Raw genomic sequence first — 27,061 nt, forward strand, 5'->3', positions numbered from 1 at the left:
TGATACTAAAAAGCCCTTTCATCCCTCCCTGTCATTCTGCCATCAATTCTTAATATACTTCCATGACGAAAGTAAGTAAGAGGTTGGAGAAATACAGTATTTTCGCCACAATAATGTTATCCTGGAAAAATATGACAAGAAATCAATTTGGTCATCAACATAAATGAGTGCTCGTATTGTGAATAAGACTTAACAAAACAATGGTAAGAAAAAATCATTAAAACAAAAAAAGAAACACAATTATGTGATGAAATCACAGCTATTGCCAACAATATTTAAATAAATAAACCAATAAAAAGTACCTACAGCAGATAATTGATTGAAGAGTGTCAACGACTGTCCGTCAAAATAATTATGTCAAAATAAATTGTCCAATGTCAGCAATTTCATTCATTGAATTGAAATGTTATTGTCACAACTTATTATTAATTATAATATTAATATGATTCCTTAATAAAGACAAGAGAGCAATTGAAGAAGAAAAAACACTTCCCTTATTTGGTATTCACGTAAAGCAAAAGTCATGTGATGCTGATTTATCACGACTAAAAATGATGGTCCAAAATGGTTTGTTGACAAATGGCACCCACAATCACAGTCTACACATTTCACACGTTCTGCGGCCGACTCCCACAGCAAAGTTCACGCGTATTTTGTCAAACATAAAAACTGAACACTCTAAGTTTTCACGTCGTGATTTAAACCATTTTTACCTACCTTGCACAGCTGTTTTTGGCTCAGAATACAGCAGTATCTTCTTCTTCGACTATCAGTTCTTCAGTTCTGTTGTTTGCTCACTGCACTGGCTCCATATGAAGACTTTGAAGACATATTTTTGTGGCGAATTGCGAAGACCGTAAAGTTAGCACTGCCTGCGAAATGTCGTCTGTCTAGCTAGCAGCGCGGGCTGAGTAACACAGCCCAATAGGGGGCGCCCTGTCGAATTTTCAGAGCCGGATTTTGAAGAAACGCCCATTCATCTCAACTTTGAAAAGAGTACGGTTCAAAAGTTTGATTTATAATTACTATGCTATGATTAACAAAAAATCAAAATAAAAGTCTTGAAAAACACAATATTTTAAATACACACAACTTTGAATTTTGTTTTATTGGTCCGTCTTAATTTTTTTGGCATAAAGAATAGCCTGGGCGTCGGTCATGGTCAGCTTGAGAAAAATAAATAATGAACATATTTTTGTATAAAAAAAAGGAACGATCATGCTGGTCAATATCAGTGTTTGTTACTCATAGTTGTGACCCTACGTCGTCTACAAAAGTCCATAGGTAAACGCCTACTTGTGTTCCTTTCCCTCCTTCACTACTCAGTTCATCTGGTCCTTACTAAATAATTGTTAATTTCAGTGCCCTCCACTCGATCTTCTTTACCAACAAAATCAAGCGCCCTCAATTTTTCAGTGTGATTTTCCGATCCGAACTCTACCCCCCCCCCCGTGCATATTTAAATGGCGCCCTCTCTATGGTATAGTCTCTCGGGGGGGGGGGGGGGGGGAGCCCGATTTTTTTTTTTTAGCATGACGGGGGGAAAATAATCGGTACGATCTGTTTATAAAGAAGGCAATAGAACAAGTCCTTGCTCTATTGCGTAGGCCGAGCGAAAAGGTAATAAGTCAGGGCTACAGACAAGAATAAGAATAAATTTATACTTACAGAGCACACAAATTTATGTCGCAAGTGATTGAACATTATAACAAAAGAACTCCCCGGCTTTAATAGCTTAGATTTGAAGTGGGAGAATACGCGTAAGTTCATTTCACGTACATTTCGCACATAATGATTAATGTGTGGAAAAACTAATCCGAATAAGAACCTACCTCCATTGCTTTGAGCAGCTAAAAACAATAAAATAACAAGGAAGCAATCTGCTGGAACTTCACCTATTATTAAAACCTGCTCATCGTTTTTGACCTTATTTGGGCAGATTTATTCACAACCGTGCCCTTTGATTGGTTAGACTTTTGGCCCATAAAGAAACGTCACAAAAGCCCGGATGTTCGCCATCTTGAGATGAATATCGTGTGTTGAGTGGTTATTCCCGAAGTTAGAGTTACCGTCTGCACGCTGAGATTCAGGGGGTACCACCACATTTCTTTACGATGGTAAGTGACGAGCGCTTATGTTAATCTTCGATTGTTTCTAAGACAAAAGATCGAGCATATCCACGCATTATTTGGCAGTAAATGCCTCCATTTTGTGTGACGGGCTCCGCCCGTTGTTATCGTGTAGGCTAGCCGCTAGAGGGCGTCAACAAAAATGACCCTAAAAAAGTAAAACACTGTCAAGTGTCCGGGAAAATTTTAACCCTGATACTGCCGATTAGTTTCCCAGAATTTGCCGTTTGTTTTATTAACTATAAATAATGCACGGTCTTTTTCAAGATTAAGCAAACATTGATGTGTGTGACAGCTTTGTAAAATAGTGGGATTTTTTGAAGCTATTTAATTATTTATTTGGTGAAAAAAGTGGGTGGGCCACTTTTTTATTTCCTCTGTTGAGTTGTTGGTAGCCTAACTTGGGCTTGGTTGTATGCCATTTTTGTCTATTTTTCAATCTTAAACTTCTCTATTCTTTATCATTTTTATTAGTCACCCCTTCACAATATAGCAGTTGAATTTCTATAAAAAAATATATACACAATATATGAAACCTTGGCATGTAAAATAGCAACAATCCTGGGTGATTTAATTTGTGTAATAATAAATGCCAACTGCCCAACATTATTGCATTTATATTGCCACCATGCATCTAGACTAGAGTGGGGGTGGAATTGCTGCAAGATGGCAAACAAGATCCATTGCCATAAAATGTGGTGAATCATTCCCTTACACATTCATTAGACATTCAGTGCAAACAGTTGAATCATACGCAGGTGTAGTGTAGCTCAGTAGGTAGAAATGTATTAGCAATGCTACACAAAATCCATTAATATTATTAAAATAGTCATCTGCAATTTTGGTCTGGATTGCTACTAAAAAATGTCACGTTTGTAACTCAAGATTAACATTCGGTGTGCACTCAGTTTGTTATTCTGTGTCTGTTATAACAAACAATTGAGGTACTGTATCTCTGTGATGCATAGATCATACTCTACACTGTAGTGCTATTATTGTTGTACACTTATCTTGTCTGTGTACTGAATGCATGCAAACAGGAAGTAAAGAACAACCCTAGATGTATGTGTGTTTATGACTACATTTGAGTGTATTTTTTTATCATATTTGTGATTATAGGCTGGTTCATACACACTGGTGCCTAAACTTCACAACAACTTGATTTTTTTTGGTAAAGTTTGGACTGGTGGAGAAAGAAACCTCTATACATGTAGTACCGGTAGTAGACATTACAACATTTTAACAGCGAGAAATGCATTTTTTGTGCAATTAGCATGTATCTCTCCAAGATGTCAAAGTTGTTTTAGTCACACCAGATATTTTTTAGAGATTTGTCTTGAAAACTTAAATTGACTCAGCTGAACAAATTGAATGAAAGAGACAGTTCCAAAAGGCGTGGGGCATGTGCGTAATAAAAATCTCAAATGACTACATACTGCAAGTTTAATTTGACTAATAACAATGGAATGTACATGTACATGTAGTGTGGATGCTATTTGATACCTGAGCAACTTGATGCACGTACATGTGTACATTTTTCTTCCATGACAAGTACACTTATAATTGCACTATTGACTGTCATTGTCAAATCATTTCCTGGTAAAAATAGTCAGGCCTTTCCTTATAGCAATTTAACTGTACTGGTAATCTTTATTGGAATACGGGATGCCACACCAAGTATCCTTTCATTGTAAAGATATTTGTTGGCAGCGTTTAAGTGTTGTAATAGAACGTTCGTTGAAATTAGTGTAGTGTACATTACATCTGTTTAACTTTCTTGTATTAAACGCACTTAACAATCACACTGTGTATTTGTTGGTACTTACAGTGACTATGTTTGGAAAACTACCAAATTGTCCTTTCTCCTGAAGATGAGCAGAGTATACTGTTCGAAACGTCGAGACCAAACCGGCTCTTTTCAGAGCCACCACTCCTTCAAAAGAGATTTTACTCATGGTTGTACCCACATATTTACTATTCATATTTATATTTATATTTACTCTTAAAATTGTGTTCCTTACCTCAAGTGGTTAAAAAATACTATGTACTTGGCATTTAACGCTATATTTGTGATTATGTTTGCATCCTGCTAGGCAACGCAGGTTGATCTAGACACACAGTTGGATTGCGCATTGGACTTAATGAGAAGACTCCCACCACAAGAGATTGAAAAGAACCTCAGTGACCTTATAGACTTGGTAAGACACTCGGGGTGGGGGGGGGGGCATGTCCCTGGATTCTACAAGGGATAATAGTGACTTAAAGTCGAGTCACACTGCAGCGATAACAATGGAGGGCGTGCATTTTTAACTTTCTTGTTTTCGATCTTGTTATCGAGGCCTGTGTGACCGAACCTTTACAGCTAGAAGAATGTCTCTTGTGCTGCTGAACTGTTTCTTTTGCATACAGAGCAGTTGGTTGCTTCAAAATTGGCTGTACAAATTGCCCTGTGTGACGTGGCCTTTAGTGATCTGCTCAAGGCCTTATTAGTTTTGGCATTCAAATGGTCTCCCAGGCCTGATCCTTCACAGAGGCAACAAAGCCGATTGCCTCTGTGCCCCCATGTCACTGTCTTGGTGCCCTTGAAATGCTCCCTTGAAAGTTACAATTTCCTCATAGGGTGCCCTTTACCAAGGAGAAAATGTCTTTGTGCCCTTACCTTTTCTAAAACGAAGCATCCTGTGTGTCATGACCTTAATAGATCCGTTGAAGGCATTTTAGTAGTTTTGACATTCACACTGTCTCTCAGTACCCTTACACCCATTTTTCCTTTTCATCTACGAAAACGTAGGTTCCAGAGCTCTGCGAGGACCTGTTGTCATCGGTTGATCAGCCACTCAAGATCGCTCGTGACAGCTCAGCTGGGAAAGATTATCTTCTGTGTGATTATAACAGAGACGGCGATTCTTACAGGTGTGTGTTAGGGCCATGTCTCGAGATACTCCACAGCAACTACTAAAATTATACTCTGCCGTTAACACATCAGGAATGTTGAGTTGGGGCTTGTTTTAAGCAGTTTGCCAATAGCTCTTCCTTTAGAAATATAATATAGACATATTTTTTGTTCACATAGGTCACCCTGGAATAACAAGTACGACCCACCCCTTGAAGATGGAGCAGTACCTTCCGCCAAACTTCGCAAGCTCGAGGTGGAGGCCAATATTGCCTTTGACACCTATAGAGACCTGTAAGAACCTGTTATTCTATTAGTGTTCAGCTCAGATATTGTTTTGTTGTATTTAGTTTGTGAGAGGTTGCTGATTGAAGCTGGCAAACTTTGGTCCAACACTTTCAAGAATAAGTTTTTACAATTCTAGTATGAGTTAGGACTTGGATTCAGTTTTACGGAAACTCTTTTTCCCTATTATGGTGAAAAGATTTAAGTATCTCCCTGGTTGTTGTACAAAATCTTTCCGGTTAAAAGATGCAAATGTTGACAGCTCTGCTGCAGTCGACGAAAGTTGCATTTGACACAAAAAGGGTTGAAACTTGGTGTTGCATTCACTTGACCCTTACAGACATATCTATCTTGTGGTTATTTTATTATTCTTGATGGTTTTCTATAGATATTTTGAAGGGGGTGTATCTTCAGTGTATCTTTGGGATCTTGACCATGGCTTCGCTGGGGTCATTCTCATCAAGAAAGCCGGAGATGGATCCAAGACCATCCAGGGATGCTGGGATTCCATCCACGTCGTTGAAGTACAAGTAAGTCCATGACTGGTCAATTACTGCACTTGTGTCCTTGAGCAAGGCATTTTATCATAATAGCTTCTCTCCACCCAGGAGTACAACTGGGTTTTGGAGAGATCAGGGGAGTTTTGTCCAGGGGGTATACAAAAATATTCTTAGTCGTTTAATGTCAAGGACACCGGATATAAACACCGGGCTGATGAGCCACGTTGGCTCGGGATAGACTTTGCAAAAACTTGCATAGTAACCGGAAGCCAACGTTATTCTTTCCAACTTGAATATGTGTTTCTGCGTGTTCCAAAGGCATCTGTTAGCGTTAATCATATGGATCCACTCTTTGACAATTTTTTGTAAATTGCAAACAAAAGTAACTTCTTGAAACCTTATGAGATCTATGTATGTTTCTCCCCAGGATAAATCAAGTGGACGCAATGCACACTACAAGTTGACATCAACCGTCATGCTCTGGCTACAGGTTAGTTATCACTGAAAGTAGTTTCATCTTTTTAAACCACTTTGTAGGAGAAGGTGGATTCACAAGCAAGGCTTGAAATTATGGCGGGAAAAGTCCACAAAGCTTTAAAGATTCTTTTCACAAAACCAGAATCAAAAAGAAACATTTTCAAAACAGTTTATTAGATGAAATTGTTATTAGTTGATGAAGAGAAGAGTTATCTCATTTTATTTCAAGGGTACGTATGACAAGATCCCGCACAAACTGATTCATTATATTTCTGTAATTTCTGTACAATCCTCAAATTTGTATATTGACTCCTTTCGTTTCAATGCAGACCAACAAAAGCGGCTCCGGTACGATGAACCTCGGTGGAAGTTTGACACGGCAGTCCGAGGGGGATTGTCAAGTCAGTGAGGCGACTCCCCACATCGTCAACATCGGCAAGATGGTTGAGGTATGTCCACAAGTTCTTTAATAGGGTTTGGTTCGACACATAAGAACAAATGTCCACAGATATTATCAATTTGCGACCAATCCTGTTTAACACCTTTCAAACATGTTTTTAAGATATGTTTGTATAAACTGTTAAAAAATAGCTTCCTTCCTGTTGTTTGTTTCCTTCAGTCAATGGAGAACAAAATGAGAACTACACTTAATGAAATCTACTTTGGAAAGACGAGAGACATCATTAATGATTTAAGGTAAATTTTAACTTAAATTATTAGGGAATCTGTTAGTTTATCTCTATTCCGTTCAGCTCTTAAGACTCACCTCTAACCATGTTAAAGGACCGTCATGTGCGCTACGATCTTGATGGAATAACACCTTTTAAGTTTCAGTTGGTTTGTTATATACATGTAGTATAACAAGCAGGTGTAATAACGGGTGCGTTTGGTAAGCTTCCCCGGGGCGACCCCGGACTGCCCTGGTACGTTCGTATAGCTTTGATGTCATTCCAGGGGCTCACCCGAGTCAGCCCCAAGTGCCCTGTTTGTGGAACAGGTTACTTGGGGGCTGGCCCGAGGTGCATGAAGTCACCACGAGAGGGTAAGTGATCGTTCGATTAGCTGTTGTCAGGGGCTCAACCCAATGAGCACGGCGGGGTCGACACAGGGAAGCTGATCGGATGTACCGGTAGTTTCAGAATATTTGGCAAGGTGAGGGTAACTCCCCTACCATTTATCAGGCCCGGTATAAACAGAGGTCTAGATACATGTATTCAATCAAGAAAGCCGTTAACTCTGAACCGTTACTCTTTCTATACCAACAGGTGTGTCTCCAACTTAAGTGCAAAGGACCAGCAACAGCAGCTAGCAAAGGAATTACTTCAAAACTTTCAGGGTCGCAAGTAAGCGTGGCTCCCCTATCTCAACAGAGATACTTTACAAGTCTACAGAGGGCTTTTTCATTTTCAGCAGCGGGGATGGGATAACACTTCGATTAACGACGTGGGTTTGTTGCATTCCATTTTAGGGCAACAGCCTGTGGGTCAATGCATTTAGGAATTCAACCCAAATTTATATACAAGGGTATACTTGCACATTTTTGTTTCAGTCAATGCACTTTGATTGCCAGTGCAACTCTGTAACACTTCCAATAATATTGAGTTTTTTTTGTAGAAAAGTCAAGGATGGGATCATAAGTATGGACTTTTCCTCTTGCCTGTTTTAAGAAATGGGGTCATACCATACACTATTTCTTCCTCCTTGGTTTGTTATTATTATTGGGGTACATGTTATCATAAAAAAAAGTGTCAAGCAATATTTTTCTTCTTGGTTGCTATATTAAGATAAGCAAAGGTTGAGATTTTGTTCATTCCCCGTTTTTTGTATTGAGGTTACCGCAGGATTCATCGAATCACTTAACCGATGTTTAGTCACTTTCCATTCATTTGTTTACCAACTCCCAAAATTTTCCTGAAAATGAACATTTGAATTTCTACAAAGATTATTTGTAACATACTCCTTTACTCTTTTATTGTGTTCATGTTACCTTGAAATAAGAAAAATAAGTCCATCTTCAGAATTGTTTTGTAACAATTTTAGCGTGAAAACTTGCTAAGCACAGACAAATTTTGCTAAACAGAAACTAGTTTCAAGCCTAAATGCCATATAGTTTACATTTTTTGGTACAGGTGCCCCACTTATTGTTTTCTGCTTAACAGCTTTATAAAATTGGGCTCAGTTCGTTCCCCCCGTTTTTGTTGTACATGTATCTGTGTTGTTATGGTAACATACACATAAGAAGTAGTTCAAAATCCCCAGGGTTTCTTTACAAATATTTTTACCCTAATTTGTTTTAAGCTCTCCATCATCCTGTTATATCATTATTAACCCAAGGTATTTGAATTTACTGTTAAAATGTAGAAATAATCACAGAGCAAAATAAGTTTATTCGTTTATTTAAATAAGTTCATAGAAAACCATCTTTTAGAGTGGGGTCGTCACTGTTGTAGTCCAGTAAATATTCCCTTCGTATCTATTAAAATAAAATTTTACCAATTATTTCTGATGTTGCGCATCTGTGGGGGTAGTTTCTACCCTAATGAGAAGTGATGCAAACATTGTTGGTTAGTATGGGACAAGGCAGGTTTTAGAGGCAAAGTATACCTTTGGTTTTTTGGAACTGTTCGGTTGTTTTAATGTATACAATAAAACTAACGCGTGAAATTTTCATTTCAAAAGCAAGTAGTGGTTTTGGGATATTGCTGAAAAATCTGAAGCGGTTGAGTCCACGTGGGAAGAATTATACATACTTGGAATACACAATTTTAGAAATGTCTCTTGTAGAAATGTTTCTTGGATTGAAATTTTGTTTCAATCTTTCTGTAAAGCCGTACTCATTTGAAAAGACTCAGTTCTCAAAATGTTATACATTATCAACAGTTTATCGTTCATATTTGGAGTAATTACTAAAGGAATACCCTTTAAGTCTCGGGTTGGTTGAAAGACTTGATGCAAATATTTTTAGTCATTTTTTTACTTGAGATTCTTCGCATAGATCCAAGTTAGAGATGAGAAATCAATCCATTGATGCAATTAAACAACAATCTAGCTGTTAAATATCCTGTCATATGAGAAAAGCCCATTTAGAAATTGATAGTACAATATTTATTCTCAGTTATTAAAAAAGAAATCATTGTTTTTACGCGCACTCTCAGTCTGAAACCATTCCTTGGAGAGAGAAAAGAAAAGCATCTTCATAAATTACCGCTGTTGCGCTTTTGTTTGTTAAAATTTATTATTCAGACGCTTATAGTGTGCATTGGGCATCAACATGACACACCATGCATGGCGTATCCAAATCCGGTTCCTTGTGCAGTGATAGTCAGTATAGAACTGATATGAAAGAGGTACCAAACCATTGACGCTTACGGCCTTTGTGGTGCCTTTAACAATTGTGCATGTAGTGAATATTTATCTCTTGAATGAATTGGGCCTGAAATGGTGGCCATACCCGACAAAGCCGTGTAAAGAGATCTATACGTAAAATCATAACAAGGATCTGTACCACTATAAAAGTTTGATCCAAGTTTTGTGTTGTTTTGAGAATGCTTATTTCTTTCTAGCTTATATAATTATGATGAATGTAAAAAAATACAACTGTTAAAAAAAGAAGCAAGAACTTACCAAGGAAAAATTCATGAAATTTTTGTCAGAATTTGTTATAAAATAAACAAGTATGGGAAGTGAACTTTTTGTTATATTAAAGAATATAAAACAAACACTGTGTGTATTGAGTTATCTTTTGAACCTTATTGTTAAAACTTTTGTACTCGGGAGTTTATTATAATAAGAATAATAACTAGTTTTTATATAGCGCATTCCACAAAAACGTCTCAATGCGCTTTGTTTTAGTTCCTTGCAGCGGACTTCACAAAACGCTAAGGCGTGAGATCTTTTCTTGCATCGTAAAAACTTTTGGGGAACAGTGTCCCAATGGACTTGGCTGGCCTTTTTTTCACAGTTTGCGCGAGTAGTGCCCGGCCAACGCGCACAATTTTAAGCACGTGGGTGCACGCTCAGAGCCACATTATGTCTGCTGCCACCAGGGTCTCGAAAGTCTCCCATTACAAGAGAAGTGAAATAAAGGCAAAGTATACCTTTGGTTTGTGGAATCATTTGGTTGCTTTAATCGTACATAAATGCAGATATTTACCATAAAACTAACATGTGAAAATTTCATTTCAAAAGGGGGTAGGGTTGTTGAGATTTTGCTGAAATTCTGAAGCAGGTACATGTATGTACACACATGAAGAACAATCTGTTTTTGGAAAAGACAATCTGAGAAATGTTTTATGCACAAAAGTTTCTCAGATTGAAATGTTTTTGAATGTCTTTCTCTTAAACCTTCATTCGAAGGGGTTGTTTCTAAAAAAACTTATACATTAGCAACAGTTGCAGTGTTTCTTATGCAGTAAGTTATTTCTGTCATTTATTTTTGGTGTTATTACCCTCCCTTTCACGAGAAGGAATTTCTTTGTATTTGTAAAAGTAAATCTTCATTTTCTTCACAAGGCATACACTTAAACTATCTGAACTCATATAAAAGTCTCAAATTTCTAATCCTTCAAAATCTGAGAATCAGTAATTACAAACACTATACACGGTAAGCAAAACTGCTTTGTGCTAGAATGATTTTAAGCTTAGCAGAAACTTAACTCATGATCACCTTTTAAAATAAAATGACACCACTATGGTCTACATTAGGAAAAAAGCTGCTAATGTCATCTTGAAAACAATGTACAATTTCATAACAAATACCTTTTTTTTATAGTAAGAAAAAAAAAATTCCACGTTTAAAAAAAAAATACAATTAAGAAATGAAACATTTTAAATTAAGTTTACTAAAAAATATCAAAATTCATAAAATTGTTAAATGAAATGCATCATTGCGCTTTAAAGATAAATTCAAACAGGAATTTATATATTATTTCATCTTCCAATCGGTTTAAAGTTATTCCTAACATTTAAAACTTTGATATCCTCCAATTAATTTCAATCATAAGAATAAAGTCCATGATCCTAAATTTTTTTTGATACCATTGTGATACCCATATGGGACTCTTGAGACATTGCATAGTGGCGTGTCAATAAATATTTTGGTTTGTGGTAACACCACGTGTACATCTACTTGCTGGGTAGATTATGTGTTTTTGAGAACTTGTCTTGCCTCATCATCTACTCCACGGAAGTAGAGAAGTCTTCCGAATTCTGAAAGATTTACCCCTACATTGTTGTACCAGTTAGCGAACTTGTTATTTGGGCGCAAACTTTGCAGTAGGCAATAACTTTTTGAGTTTGACGCATTGCCAGATCCAGTCCGCTGTGACCACGGTCTTGCCAGCTGTCGACGTTGGCTCCTGTTGCAATCAAAAAGAAAACAAAAACAACACTTTGAAATGCTTTAAAATGTAATAAATTAATACGACGAAACACCATGTCAGCTTGTACTGAAACATGTCTGGAAAATCATTAAGAAATAGTCCTATGGTATAAAAGCAAACATTAGTAAAAGGCCTGACACTTCAACCCTTATGTTACACCTGTTCATGTTTGGTGTGTTGTCATTAAACCTGTGAAAAAGAGTCTGCTGGGGGGGGGGGACATCAGACCATTAACTATTATTTGCATTTACACCAGTTGGTCCTTTTGGTTGGTAAGCAAATTCTATTCTCTCATTAACTAATTTGTGAATTTTTTTAAATTTGTAAGAGAAGTTGACCTCTTTTCTTACCTCTGCTTGTGGGTCATGAATAAAATGAGTTGCATTGGCTTGGTTGAAGTCTGTCACGATGTCTCCATCGTACGCAATCAGGTATCGCTTCAGTTTGTAGAAATCTGGTGTCGTCTTCGGCATATAGACGGCAACATTGGAGAAGATGTTAGGCAGAGCCTGGGAATCATGAATAGTAATAAATAAGTAGTTGTCTCATAATAAATAAGTTTGAATAATTAACTCTGGATGTGGATCATAAATAAGATGTCATGAATAAAATTGTAAATCATCATTGCTATAAAGGAATAGGTCTCATAGTTAAAAAATGTAACTCCAATACTGTGCACTAAAATACTTAATGCTGAAGTGACTTTTGGCACAGAGCCATAGAACAGAAAGTGGATCAAATAAACTCACCTTGCTAGGACTCTGGGTGCTTGACGTGTTTGGTTTAGAGACACTTGTTGAGGCGCTGGGTTTGGTTGGAGTCATCTTACTAGGGCTTGGAGCGATCTTCTTACTGGGCGAGCTATCCGCGTCACCAGGGTGGCTGAATTTTGCTTTGTGCTGGGGGTTGGTTTGATAGCACTGGGCCCCGTACTTACAAGTTGGCTTGCTCTGTAAAGAAAGGATTTAAAAGCAAAGATGATTTCTTGGTACGGAAGTTTGGTATACGATTGGCTACTAAGATCAACACAACACTTTCTTGTAATAAGTAACAAACAGTTGAAGTCAACATGGTCAATGAGTGTATGACACAATGCAGTTATCATGAAGTGCATGTTCGTTAATTAATATATAGAACAAAATACTACTATAATTATGTACATCTATAACAAAGAATTTGTTAACGAGTGGGATTATCTAAAACACATGATCACAAAAGTTAATACATAAGAAATTACTGGTGCCAACGATATCAAGTACAACTATTTATAAATAATAGTATTAATAATAAGGTATTTATCTTATGCTAGGCCTCAAAGAACTTAGCACATAAAATCATTAAGTTAGGTAAAAGGCAACACAAAATACAGAAAATACAATTATAAAACCACTAAGAACTAAAAAAAGGATTATTCTTCAAACAAAAACAAAAGGAGCAAAAAGGATAAAAGAAAATACGGCATAACAGTTTAGTTAAAGGCAGGGTGTACAAAGGCAGGGTGTACTTTGGGCGACCATGCTAAAGGAAAGAATGAATATGGAGATATCAGTTTTTATAAACAACAAAAGCTCAGAAGCGTTTCTGTCAGACACATATAAGATTTAGGGGGACACGTGCGACTCATGTGTGTGAACTAGAAGCAATGGTTTATTAACACAAAGTATGGTGGCCTACAAGTGCCATATGTGACAATTAACATCCACAAAAAAACCAAGCTTTTGAGGGTCAAGTTGTAAAGAATGGACAAACCTGGGAGGAGGTACTGCTGCCGTTAGTGTCTAACTTCATTTTCTTAGCAGGGCTTGGTTTTATGTCTTCATCTTCATCAGAATCCTCAAAATCCTCTATCACCGCCTCCTCCTCCTCCTCTTCTTCTTCTTCTTTTGAGGCCCCGCCTTTCTTCTTGTGCATCCTGGCTGTGATTTTGGTCGGGGTGGTGGTTTTCTTGGAGATCAGATCCGGTATGTCGCTTGTCTCTTTGGACTTCTTATAAAGAGCCTTTACTCAAAAGACAAAAACAGAAGATCAGTTCTTGCTGAAACACAACATCTAGCATGTGTGGACAAAAAGTCTCAGAGATAACAAATTCTTCGCTCTCGTTCGTTTTCTGATTACAATTTATCTAAACAACAATCTTTACAACTATAAAGAAAATGTTTTGAACTTTACCTGGAGTCTGTCCAGGTTGTTTGCCGACTGCCAGTCTTTGTCGTCTCTGAATCGACTGACCCTTGGGAACCGGATGGATATCCCCCCAGCTGTATGGCTCTCTGACTGGGTAAACTCCGCCCCCATGATCTCCCACACTGGAGATTTCTGTTGAAAAAAAGAAAAAGGGAACAATGCGAGAGAGCAGAAACAAATGACTGAATCTGTTTACAACAACAACATTCTTAACAAAACTATAAAAAACATATTTGGTAATCAATGTACAATCTATCTGTCTATCATGACCCTGCAAGGTTTTAAACGGTAATTTTGAATGCCACCACTCTTTTATTTCCCTTATTCATTACTGTTAGTGATCACAGGGTACATGACTGAGTTGGTAAAGGTCTACAGGGGGGTGGGTTCCCCAGTTCTACCTTTGGATCTTTGACCACGAAGTCCGGCACCAGAGTCCTGCTCACGCTGAGCCAGCTTGGTACCTTAGATGCATCTTTGCTGATCTTATTGACGTCCAGGTCACGATTGACTTGATTCATGGTCTGATCGTCCAGACCAGTGCATTTTGTGACCGTCAGGAATTTGTCAGTAGCCGGGTCGTGGACGCCCAGGAGGAATGTCGACATGATACCCCCTGGAATACAAAAATCAGACATGAGAATGCAAGAATAATAATCAGGGCCCGTTTTCATAAAGCTGTTAAGCAGAAAATACTGCTTAGCAAATTTCTTTGCTAAGCAAAAAATGGATGGGGCACCAGTCACATCAATGTAAACTTTATGGACTTTTATCTGGTAACCAGTTTCGGCTAGAGAATATTGTGTGGTCTAGTTGGAAAGACATTTGGTCTAGAATGGGTCATGGGTTTGAAGCCCACCCGAGTATCATGCCCGTATAGAATAGTATTTGATTTGGCCATTTTCTTACCTTTGCTGCCGGTGCCGAAGTATCCTCCTAAGACAATAAGATCAGCCGTGTCTGCCATTGCACCTTCTGCTAGGTAATCCTTCTTCACCTTCAGCCAATGTCTCTTGCCTGGCTCATAAACACTCTAAAGAAGAAAAGAATCACGTACTTCAACCCATCAAATAAATGCAGTATGAGCAGTGGCAAATACTTTTGGTTTCATTAGACTTTACACTGGCATAAAAATATGAATTTACAAATCGATACATAAAGAAACAAAGAAGCAAAACAGCTAAAAATACCAAGCCAGTGGCGAGGAGGAACAGATGACCAGCACCTCTACAAAGCCGTCCTGCCGCAAAGAATGTCCCCTAAAACCCACCCCACAGTTAAAAAAAAACACCCATCCCAATGTAAAAAAAAGGGGGGTGCTTGAAGGTGGGACTGACAATTACAAACGACAAGTGCAAACATCATCCGCTGAAAAGTCGGATACAAAATAGTTGCTTATTCTATAAAACTAATAAGCGGATAAGAGCACCGAACTCAAGCTCTTGTGTGAATTGTCATAGAGTAGAGTCTTGGAAGATGGTTACTTACCATCTTGTCTTTGAGAACGAGGCCCTCCAAACCCTCTCTGATGACGCTCATTATTAAACTCGATAACTCACTTGCTTTCTGCAAAAACAAAACAAAATAAATGGTATGGCTGGGATTTTACTTTCAAATATCGAGTTACATATACGATATTATATAATATAAAGAGAGAAATGCTCATCCTTCAGATCGAGAACTTACCGAGACATCTTTAGACTCGGAGAACATTATTCGGTTCTTGATCGGGGTCAAGTTCTGCTCCATGATTTTTCTCCTCTCCTTCATAGGCCTGAAAATTGGTAAAAAAAAAAAATATATATATAAAAAAACATCTCAAAAATCTACCTCCACGATACAGGTCAGTATGCTTCAAAAGGGCAAGGGCACCAAGGCAAATATTTTCTCCTGTGGTAAAGGGCACTCTACGAGGAAATTTTAAGTTTCTACTGGAGCATTTACAAATGTAAAGGGCACCAAGGCAAAATGACCAGGGGGCGTGGAAGCAATCACCTTCGTTGCCTCCATGAAAGTACATGCATCAGGTCTGCTGATAGCTACCCTCAAGTTATTTGTGTTTTATGAAAATTGTTTAATAATTTAACAAATTTTAATAGCGCCTGAAATTACACTTGTTCCCCTTGAGCTTTAAATTGTTTGCTAGTGAAATTAGCGACTTGTGCCTTGAACTTGCTTGAAGATGATTTCTTTGTGAGATACTGGTGTTTTTTTAAAAGGAATGGGAAATAGATTGATTCTTCTGGTTTTTTTTTTACCTTTGGTCTTCCTTCCCAAGGAACTTTCTGCTCCGAGAAAAAAATGGCAATGCATCAAGTATATCAGAAAAATCAACCAGCATTTTTTAAATTTACTTTTTTTGAACTTTTAGTGTCCTTCCTTATACATGTATTGTATAAGTTTTTGTAGTTGATGTATGTTTGTACTGAAATGGTTGCTTTAAGTAATTTGTAATGAAGGGAACCCATGTACGCCCTCAGTGTTCAACACTCAATAAAATAATTAGACTTGCTTACTTGTCCATGAGGTCTTCTCCGTTGAAGTGAAGACAGTCGAAAACGAAGAGACACACGTTGGCATCGCTGAAGGCATTCCTCTTGTGTTTGCCGAGGGATCCAAATGGCAAGATCTTACCAGTCTTGTCAACCATCAGAATCTGTTGATGCAATAAGAGGGGCATGGTTTAATATTCATACTCCTGGGATGACAGGTGGGCGGAGCCAAGGGCAGTGTAAGGATATGTGATCAGAGATTATGTGCCAGTCTCGGAAATATGAACAAAATATATGATATAACTTTGTGGGAACTTCAGGTTAAATGTGCCCCATAGGTACACAACTAGATTCCCGTTACTCACCTCACTGTCTAATATGATACTGTTTCCGTGAGGGCAAGCTTTGGGCAGGTAATCTTTGATATGGGTGACTTTGTGGGTGCTTCAGGGTAGCTGCGCCCCATAGGTACCCAACTAGGTTCCATTTACTCACCTCACTGTCTAATATGATACTGTTTCCGTGAGGGCAAGCCTTGGGCAGGTAATCCTTGATATGGGTAACTTTGTGGGGTAAGACCGGCTTCAGACTGCGACTGAAGTACTGGAAGGTGTCACCTTGTTTGTGTATCTGTACCCGTTCACCATCGTACTTGATCTCAGCAAACATACCATTGGGACACTTGCTCATGGCCGCCTCAACTGACTTGCAAGCCTCAGCCTTGAATAAAGGAGAACAAAAACACCAATCACTTTAAAAGGGAGGTATACACTTGGTCATTACTCTTAAGATGAATGGCAATAAAAACCTTCAGGGGCCAATTTCATAGAGGTGCTTAAGCAAAAAATTCTGCTTAAGCAAAAAATTCCTTGCTTAGTAAAATCAGATTATCGGCAAAGACCCCACTCAATTGTTATGCTAAGTAAACAACAGCTAAATACCAGCCTCAAGCAATGTACATGGCATGAAATTTTGGCCAGTAACATGTGTAAAATAAGCAAGCTATTTTCGTGCTTAAGCAAATTTTGTGCTTAAGCAGCTCTATGAAATTGGGCCCAGGTTAGAAGCCTACATGAGTGTTTAATAGAACATTGTATAAAGCAATATGGCTATGAAAACCAGGATATAAACCAAAGGTACACTTTTATTTTTTTCTTTCAAATTTAAAACCAATAGTAATAATAACAATTTTTTAAATAGTTCCTAAATCCGTCACTCAGAGAGGCTCATGGTGCCACAACCTTTAGCATGTGGAGCTTTGTTTGTGAAGGACAAGACCTTTTTCCTTTTCATAGCACCATGTAAAGGTTTTTAACAAGGTGCTGTAACACAGTTTACAGCCAATCAAACCAGGAACACCAGGGCGAACCCTTCTCTTTATGATAAGTGCACTGGGCTCTTGCACAACAACAGAGTTTGTGAGTACAAGTTACATCAGCCTCTACTTTTCTTACCAACATTGGGAGCACTGGTGTCATCAGTGAAGCCCTGACGCTAAGCTTCTTGGTCATCCCCGGACGCCCATTGGATGCCTCCTTGTTCTTGTTGACGCGGTCGACAACATCCCGAAGATCACGTGACGCTTGAAACGCTTCGTAGGCGTTGGGATCTAGGGCTTCTAGTCTAAAGAGCAAGATAATAACCAATAGAGGGGGCTATTTAAAGGGTGAGGTTATAAGCTATAAACTATTTATCTCTTAACTTTAAAGTTTCCTTGTCAATTGATTTTGATGCTGTGGAAATAAACCGACTTTGACTTTGATATTCATAACCTTTACAAATATTGTTAAACAACTGGCTCCTTAAGAAGTGGGTTGGTACAAGGTGCATTTCAAGGTGTTAGCAGGTCAGTGGAAATAATGCTGAGTATTTATTAATGTGTTGTACACTCCGCTTCGCAAAACAGTATTCCGATTATAAAAAATTCAGAACACAGACAGTCATTTAGTAATGTTCCACTTAAGTCTCGAGCAGGAAGTCTTAACTGTTAGAGAAGACCTTTGAGAGTAAATCATCATTAAATATTAATGTAGAGTGATTAGTACAGTGTAGGCCGTGCTGAGGGGAAGATCCTTACACCTTCTGGATTATGTTGTTCTTTCTGTGTCTGTGGAGATTCAGTGGAGATTTTTCATGGACCATTCCAGGCTTGTTAATTTTATCTTCGGAGGTGTACAGACCTTTTCATTTTGCAAGACACTATGCCAGACAAATAAGGAAAGTTTTGGAGTGCAGCGGTGAGAACAGTTTCATGAGTTGAAATAACATGGAATGTTTAGGGACATAACAGGCTGTTGATAACAAATGCTGGTTTGTGAGCCTAAAGGCAAAACCTTGTGAATGCAAAAGCTTGCAGCCATGAAGACATAGTATGTATTATACATTCTTTTGTTTCAAACCCCCCTAATCTGGAATCTGGGGCGTCCTATATGGCTTTTTTTTATGCCTTTCTGAATTTCAAGAAAATGTGTGAAATAAATATACAGGTGCAAGGTGATTATGAGCAGGGATTGATGCACAGTGTAGGTTCACTGACAGATCTCTGGCGTTGTTCACAAGCCTTGAAGTGTGAAATCAGATGTTTAGGCTAGTTACGGTGTTGTAATTTCTTCCCTCGTCTTCACAAGAGGGTCACTGCGTGACGGACTTGAACGCTATATAAGAAACCACTACTGTTATCATATGGACTCTATCCAATGAAAAATTAGTGCATCACAAAACTGAACTTGACCTTGGGGCGCCCTCTTTAAACATTCAGCACAAACTGCTGCATTTTTCATTTGAGGCTCGTCATTTTTCTTTTTTTTGCGGCTCGACACAACCCATTATTGTATTAACATGAAACTAAAAGGCGGATCTGTTCAATTTTGGATGTGCTGAGTTGGTCAACTGTCCACAATGGCACACTCCCTTCGCACCGTTATTCTTAGAATAAACCTGGCGGGGGTAGTACATTGTACTTTCAGAGGCATTTGTATTGAGATTGGCCTAGGCTGTAACCATGGTAATGAAGCTGTTGTCATGGCTATACATGTATCTATGTCAGTGTATGTTAAGATTAGTTACTAAATTGGAAAATGTGTGCTATGGCTACAGCTGCTATGGACATCTGGCACGAGCCACTTGCTATGAATGGCCTTTAAATTGTTACACTCAATACTCACATGTGTTTTGCACCAGAGTTGATACGTAAATCATGTTTTATGAGGCGTACAACCATCTTCAAGTCATTGCCAGTGCAGCGTTTAGCTATTTTCGTCAGATGAACGCGTTGCTCAGTCTCTTTAGTCAACTTAGCCATTCGCTCCAGGAAATCATCAACCTTTGTTTAATAGATAGAAAAGACTCATTATCAACCTCAGAATCTTAAATAAAAATAATAATAATAATAATCAGTTCTTATATAGCACATATTACAAAATAAAGTCTATAAGTGCTTCTGTATTAAAAAGAAGTTAAGATTTAAATTGTTCTAGTAGCGTGGAACAGTCTTTGAGATTGTTGGGAAGAGAGTTCCATAATCTAGGTGAAGCATATTTGAAGGAATGTTGACCGTAGAACTTTGTGTGAACTGGAACAAAGTTTTCGCGGAGGGTGATAGTGTTGAATAAACTCCTGGAGATAGTCTGGTGCTGATCAACTTTTGCATTTGTAGGTGAGTGTGAGGAGTTTGAAAAGGGTTTGATACCTTTTATATCAAGTTTTTGACTATTTTATGAATCCCTACACTGAGAATGAAGAGATACGGGTAAGTAATATAAATCATCAGCTGCATATGAAAAGTGCTACCACAATAAAAATTTAAAAGGTAAGTTTTATTGTATGTATATTATAAACAATTGGGGGCTTTTGAACACTAGGTGGCAGCAGACTTACCAGGTAAATTTCCATTGTTTACGTAGTTCTGAGCATGCACACATTACCAAGAACAATGGATTTTACCTGGTAAGTCTGCTGCCACCAAGCGTCCCAAAAGTCTCACATTGAAAATTGAATTGAAGGGTTCCAAAAACTAAAAGGTATGATACCCTTTAACTTTGTATGCCTGTATTTCTGTACAGGCTATCCTGGCACCTGGTATTACGTTCATTTAAAAGAATCAACGTCATTGATGGTATCAAAATAACACGCTGAGGTAGTGCACCAAACACAAGAAATAAAAACTGGAGATAGATATTTTAATCTGTTAACAAAACACCCTGAAAATTGCCAGAGCGCTAACACAACATCCCCTAAATAACAAGGGGAAACGTGTGGATGCTTTTGTATAGGGATCTGATTTCTTGGTGTGTGTGAAATCGGAGAGCTCTCCAAACGCAGCCACAAGGCTAAAGCATCACTTAGACGTAACCAAATCGGCAATGGGACAGCCTGCCTTTCTCTGTTGGTCTCAATAATTGTTTCATTCTGGCACTACACCAGATGGCCAATACTTTGTATGTTGCGGGTCGAAACGACAGATGTAAACCTCGCTCCAGTTTCAAGTATTTTTAAAAACATTTTGCGATTAAACAGGAGAGGGGGGAAGGTTTAAATCACTAGGGATTTAACATTTCACATCGAGGGATTTTCAGTTAAAAAAAGAAACAAACTTGACAGACAAGGAGGTGTTTATTCACTTATATTTCAATTACGAGAAAAGCTTCTTGACTTTGAGTTTGTATCTGAAGGGGGTATACTGGCTTATTTTGCAAACAGTTCTCTGCAGAACAACAAATTATTACCTACAGTACACAAATGTATACACATATGCACCACAAATATAGGCACTGAACACTATTATATTGGTAATTACTCAAAATACATGTAACTGTTAGCATAAAAACTTACTTAGTAATGAGCAACAGAGAGCTGTTCATAGTAAAACATTGTGAGAAAATAATGATTATAATCTAAAACTAAAAAAGAGAAAGGGGGCGGTATCCATCCCAACTTATCTGTAGAAATCTGAGCTTTTTCAGGAAACAATAATTTTATTTTGTTTAGGGATTGAATGACACACACCACCGTGGGTATCAACCATCATACTGATAGGCCTTTAATTTGCCATCTTCCTTTACTGTCCATAAACATCTTAGATCTAGAAGGCACAAAGTCATGAGCTGTTTTTAAACTCGTACAGGGAGCTGGTTTAGCCGATGACGGTACCCCAGGTTATTGTGGCAAGTTCTTGGAAGCGACGGTCGGGAGATCACCTGCTACCTTTCCAGTATCGATCAATGCCCAAACTGGATTAAAGAAATCTTGGTAAATTAAAGATGATGAAAGGGGAAATAAGTGGATAATAAAGCTGAATTTGACCTTGGAGCCCCCCTGTTTAAATTAAATCCACTCCCTGTTCAACACTAGGATAACTGAAATTCTTGTGATCTAATTTTTTCCGTTTGATACGTTGGGGGGGGGGGAGGGGAGCCAGAGAAAGGAAATCTTAACAAAGCCAACAGCCTTGTCTTCTTAATAACCACCAATGAGATAATATGATATTCTCATTTGTTTTTTTATTTCCCCTCCTCCACAGGATAATTTTTTTTTCATTTAGAAGCTCAACCCTCCAGGACGCAACCCCGTATTAAATTCTGAGCGCCAGAACCACAATAAACCACTTATTAAATGAGGGCAGTGGACAGCCATTTCTGTGGCTCTAAACAAAATTATGCGATCAAGGAAAAGTAGAACATAAAGTTAAAACCCTTGCAGGGTGCTGCGCACGGTTTGGGCTGTGTGGCGTCAAACATTAATAATAATCCTATTTACAGCATCGACTTACGTTGGCGTGATGGGGCGCACAATTCGCAGAAATTAAATTATTATTTCAATTGCCTGGCTGGATGGGGTATAATGTTGTTAACCGCGATGAAAATGTACGACAATGAAAGTTCTGAAAAGCCCTCTGTCATAGGCCGACCTCTGAATGGGTTTGTTGTCAAGATAAATTACAAACTTAAATCAGCTAATCGAATCTCTTTTCCTAACAGGGTTAGTATTCTTTTAACCACCACCAGATTTGAAAGCGTGAAAGCGTTATTGAAACTTATGAAACGCAGGGATCAACATCAATACTAGCCTAGTGTACATTGTCTAGTTAAACTGGTATAGCTGTTTAGGCTGCAGGGCCTCAAAATAATCAACAGCACCGACACGAATTGCCATGGTGCCCGATTGCTGTGGTGCCCTTTGCAGCGTTGCAAAACAAATACACATTTTCCTCATCATAGAAGTGCCTCTTACTAAAAGAAAAATGGCTGTGCCCCTTTAAGAACAAAATTCTATCCCCTCATACGGTGAACTGTGAACCAACTTCTTGTGATAGCGCCCTCTCTTGAATCAACCTCCTCCAACCCATGTTAATTTCCCATATGGGCAGACAGAATATCCGGGGGCAGATTTCCCTAAGACATAAGACGCCGGCAAGTTAATCCATAGTTTTTGGTTCATATGGCTCTAATCATCTTCGTATGTTTTTAACTACTACTGTAATTCTAAAAAACAAACCGAAACAAACCACACACATCAGTACCCTTTTCAGGAAGAGACACTTTTAAAGCCCCTGCAACAAAAAATGTATGTTTATGTTTTGAAAAAAAAAACCTGTTGGAAGTTGAAAATCTTTTGAAATCACTGTTTCGGACACCGTTTGTCTATTAAAATTTACATTTTAACCAAGCATGAAAGTGGAAATTTTGCAAATCTGTTGTTATTTTAATCATAGTACATATAAAGTTTAACTAATGAGAAATTAACTGTTAAAACACAAGTGTCTCTTCATGAAAACGGTGACAATATGAAGTCAGTCGTACATAAAGTAATTTATGTGTCTTTCTCTGTTTTAGAATTTCAAGTACCCCTTGCTTCCTGATGATTGTTGTCAAGGATATCTTTGAGACAGAAAATTGAATTAACAAATATACAAACGCAATATGACACAAAGCCAGTCAAATGCATTCCTAAATCTCATGGCAAAAGCCATTGATAATGACTCTCCCTACAAAATATTTATACATTTAAAAAATTCAGAATCGATTTCTTTCAAAAGAGCTTTCAAAAATTCCGCTGGGATTTTCAAGAAAAAACAAAACAAAAAACAAGTCTGATCCCCCCCCCCCTTCTCCCCGAATCACAATGTCCCTGAGATAACTGCAAATAATTCAGTTCCTAAGAAATTTTTTCTTAATTACATTCAGAAATTTAGCAACTTGGAAGTCATTTACACCTGGGACTTTTTTGAAAAATGTCGGTGACAAAAGGTGGGATGGTTTACAGATAACACTGTATAATAGCTACCGTTTTTAACAAGTCTTAGAAAAAACAAATCCCATACTAATGTTATTTTCATGTCGATTTCTGTAGAGGTGAGTTTTTTAAGGGCAGGATGTGTTTCCGGGCGACAAGAAAATAGTCGAAATGTCAATACTCAGAACCAATTATTGTTGCTTACTGTGGCGTTAAATTCCATGACGTAGAAAACACTCTTCCGTCATCAAGGCTATAAAATATTCATGATTTTAATGTCCTAATATTGTTTTGAATGTTTTTCAAATGTGTAACATTTGAGAAACGATTCCCGTCTAAGAAATGTGATTGTGAGAACGGGTTTCAATTAAATGTCTACTGTTTGTCAGATTGTGTATTCCGATTGCAGATTATTCTTCCTGCGTGAACATAACTGTTGCAAAATTTAGGCGATAGCTCAAAAAAGCCACCACCTTTTGAAATGAAGTTTTCACAGGTAAGTTGTTCAGTATATATACATTGTACATCCACATTTGTATAGCATTAAATCCATCGACGAACTCCTAAGTGGTTTTGACGCGATACCTTTAAAACGATACAATTGCATCATTGCATTTTCTCAATAATAATAACATAGAGTGCTTGTACAGTGCTACATGTATTCCAAAGAGCGTGATCATAGCGCTTTACAATAAAACGATACAAAAACAGAACAAAAGTTGTGAAAAATAGACAAAGCGAAACAAACACTCTACATTAAACTGTCAGCTCAAGCTATGGAGGCCACAGCTGGCAGTGATGCCTAATGTACATGTACACAGGTGATCAATTAGTTAAGCTTATTATTAATGCAGATAGCTTTAGAGTACTTAAGAAACAGTACAGGAATAGGATGCAGAACGTCGTGGCCAAGAGATCTAGTGCGCTGAACTAAACTTTTGCTGTTCACAGGGTGTGGGTCCGAATCCTTGCCTGGCTGGCCACGATGCTTGTGCCCTTGAGCAATATACTTTTATAAAGGAACAAATTGTTTTGGACAGAGGCCATGTGTACTAGGATATGTAATGTTTGTAAAAAAGCTAAAAACACTTATTGTGGAAAAGAAGTGAATTCTCACTAACTTTAGTGGGATAAGAGAAAAATGGAATGGTCCTCATTGGGATTTGAACCCAAGACTTCTGACACTCTTGTCAGATGCTCTGCCAACTGAGCTATGAGGTCTCATAATTCAAATGTAGTTCTGCGTACCGTGCAGGAAAATACTGTACGTATGTTACAGCGCCAGGAGCATCACTGAGTGACAGATAAATGCACTATTTAAGAACCCACTAGTATTATTATTGTTAAAGTGAGTGCAACACGACCTCACTGTTAGTTATCATTAGTACCTCTTCCTACAAGAAGAAAGAAAAAAGGGAATTGACGTCACCTACCTCATGAATTGAAAGTCTGCTCTTCTTGGCTGGAGGGCATTCCTCACTTTGATCAAAGAACTTCTGAACTGTTTCAGCGACGTCTCCTTGGTCCAGATCTTCCACCATCTCCTCCAAATTAGTCCCAAAGACCTAAAGAATAGAAAAGAAACAAAATTGATGAGTTTCAGCTTGATTCCATCATGTCAGTGAACATTTACTCCTAAAAAAACACATAAAGCCGCTGGACACCTTTGGTAGTTGTCAAAGACCAGTAGTCTCACTTGGTGTATCCCAATATATGCATAAAATAACAAGCCTGTAGCAAGAAAACATTGAAAGAAAAAATACCCTTGTTGCACAAATTTGTGTGCTTTCAGAGGCCTAATAAAAGGCTTCAGGCCTGAAGTCTTTTATTATTTGAGTGAGAAATTACCTCTTTCTCAAAAATGCAATACTTCTGAGGGAGCCATTCCTCACAATGTTGCAAACTATCAACAGCTCTCCATTGTTCGTTACTGAGTAAGTTTCATGCTAAAAATTATTTTAAGTAATTCCTAACAGTGTCCAGTGCCTTTAAAGTGTATCATTAAGTGTTTTTATTAATCATCTATTCTGCCTCTCACCTGGCTGAAGACCTTAACGAGTTGTTTACTGTTGATGTTGTAAACTCTTTTGACCACACCCGGCAACAGCAGCTTCAGCAGCAGGTATGTGTCTCCTTTGAATCCATCTACAAACAAACATGCTTCTTTGTTACTATTACACTTCAGAAACCACTCATTTCTGTATGACCATCGGATATAAAAATAGCTAAACTTCATCTTTGAATATGTTGAAAGGGCAAGGCCATTTCCATTTTGCAAAGGGCACTTCCATTGGAGTAAGTCAAAGACCAAGAAAAGGAGGCAACAGCGGCCATGGCTTCCATGTAAAGTTATGCTTACAAGAATAAAGTTACCAGCCAATCTACCATGTCACATGAACATTTTGTGACTGGTATCCTGCTCATTTCTGCTGAGCAATAATTTCTGCTTTAGCTTTATGAAATTGGGCCCAGGTCTGAAAACTCTGATCGTTATCGCGCTCCGGTCCTAGACCACAAAACATTCTCATCATACACTACTCACCACCAGACGATCCTTTCTTGATGAACGTCGCAACCTCCCTGGTTTTGGAAAGGTAAGCTGATTGATCGGAGATTCGGGCGCAGAGTTTTCGGAACTCCCGGAATGAGTTGTCTGGATGACTTGTGTCTGTGTCGGTCAAGTCTGCCGAGCTCTTAGATGATGTCGCTGAAGTGCTGGCTGCAAATGTGAAGAACAAAGAGGAAAAGATGATTAATTTTAATAATAAGAATAATATCATACAAGATATTTATATGGCGCATAATGCAGGAGCCTCTATGCGCAAAAAAAAAGAAAAAAAAGAGGGAACCAAATTTATACTAAAAGTAATCGTTACAAAAGAAAGATTCAAACTTCTTTAAAGGTCCCTCGAAAATCTGAAGATCTCGAAAATCTGAAGAGAGTATGTTCTTTTTTTAATTTATTTTTTATGCAAGTTGCCAGACACACAAGGTCTGAAGGCCACTTCAAGGTGTGGGCCACAATTTTTTGTCCAGAGGCCGTTACAATCTACTCCTAGGGCTGAAACAGTGTTACCCGAGAAAGGCCTCATCTGATACCAGAAGCCTGTCTCATTTTTGAACATTTTTGAAATGAACTCATTCTCTAAAACTCCATTACTCCAAGGGGGGTCCTTTCGAACAATGTTTTATTCTATCAACAGCTCTTCAGTGCCCTTTACCAAGTAAATTTGTACTGTCATTAATATTTGAAGTAATTACCAAAGGGTCTTCCTTTTAATAAATCTTTCATTCATTTACACTTCATAGTGTTGTGAGTAATTTACACACCCTACCCCCTTATATCAATCGACAGCAAATATTGGCGCCCCTTAATTTTCTGATTAATCGCTGCTCATCAGACATACATTACTCAAGTCTAAGGTGAGGTGTTACTTTGGAGGGGGGGGGGGGGCAGTTAGGTTGACATTATCTGACACAATTAAAGGCA

The 27,061-nt window shown here is 38.1% G+C and overlaps 3 protein-coding genes across 8 annotated transcripts in view; 1 reads left to right on the plus strand and 2 right to left on the minus strand.

Moving 5' to 3' along the window:
- LOC139950376 (rho guanine nucleotide exchange factor 10-like) overlaps positions 1-871 on the minus strand; it is a 69,526-nt gene extending 68,655 nt beyond the window's left edge. For all 4 annotated transcript variants that reach the window (XM_071949003.1, XM_071949004.1, XM_071949002.1 and 1 more), the window contains exon 1: positions 718-871. The gene's annotated coding sequence lies outside the window, so the exon portion shown is untranslated. The remainder of the gene's footprint in view (positions 1-717) is intronic.
- Positions 872-1,995: 1,124 nt separating this feature from the next.
- On the plus strand, positions 1,996-8,900 carry LOC139950375 (F-actin-capping protein subunit beta-like). The gene is made up of 9 exons (XM_071948998.1): positions 1,996-2,117; positions 4,223-4,327; positions 4,921-5,042; positions 5,203-5,316; positions 5,696-5,837; positions 6,235-6,297; positions 6,614-6,733; positions 6,904-6,980; positions 7,550-8,900. The coding sequence occupies exons 1-9, from the start codon at positions 2,115-2,117 to the stop codon at positions 7,629-7,631; spliced, it is 828 nt and encodes a 275-aa protein (XP_071805099.1). The 5' UTR covers positions 1,996-2,114; the 3' UTR covers positions 7,632-8,900.
- LOC139950374 (DNA ligase 3-like) overlaps positions 8,890-27,061 on the minus strand; it is a 30,317-nt gene continuing 12,145 nt past the window's right edge. For all 3 annotated transcript variants that reach the window (XM_071948995.1, XM_071948997.1, XM_071948996.1), the window contains exons 4-19: positions 26,114-26,290; positions 25,610-25,716; positions 25,005-25,136; positions 19,506-19,663; positions 17,796-17,964; positions 16,837-17,061; positions 16,366-16,505; positions 15,536-15,623; positions 15,338-15,415; positions 14,759-14,882; positions 14,251-14,465; positions 13,835-13,981; positions 13,415-13,663; positions 12,415-12,615; positions 12,016-12,174; positions 8,890-11,641 (exon numbers count right to left, since the gene is read on the minus strand). In XM_071948995.1, the coding sequence (XP_071805096.1) occupies positions 11,537-11,641; positions 12,016-12,174; positions 12,415-12,615; positions 13,415-13,663; positions 13,835-13,981; positions 14,251-14,465; positions 14,759-14,882; positions 15,338-15,415; positions 15,536-15,623; positions 16,366-16,505; positions 16,837-17,061; positions 17,796-17,964; positions 19,506-19,663; positions 25,005-25,136; positions 25,610-25,716; positions 26,114-26,290 (2,474 nt within the window). In that variant the 3' untranslated portion in view covers positions 8,890-11,536. The remainder of the gene's footprint in view (positions 11,642-12,015; positions 12,175-12,414; positions 12,616-13,414; positions 13,664-13,834; positions 13,982-14,250; positions 14,466-14,758; positions 14,883-15,337; positions 15,416-15,535; positions 15,624-16,365; positions 16,506-16,836; positions 17,062-17,795; positions 17,965-19,505; positions 19,664-25,004; positions 25,137-25,609; positions 25,717-26,113; positions 26,291-27,061) is intronic.

Source organism: Asterias amurensis, chromosome 18 (assembly GCF_032118995.1).
Source record: "Asterias amurensis chromosome 18, ASM3211899v1".
Classification (NCBI taxonomy): Eukaryota; Metazoa; Echinodermata; class Asteroidea; order Forcipulatida; family Asteriidae; genus Asterias; species Asterias amurensis.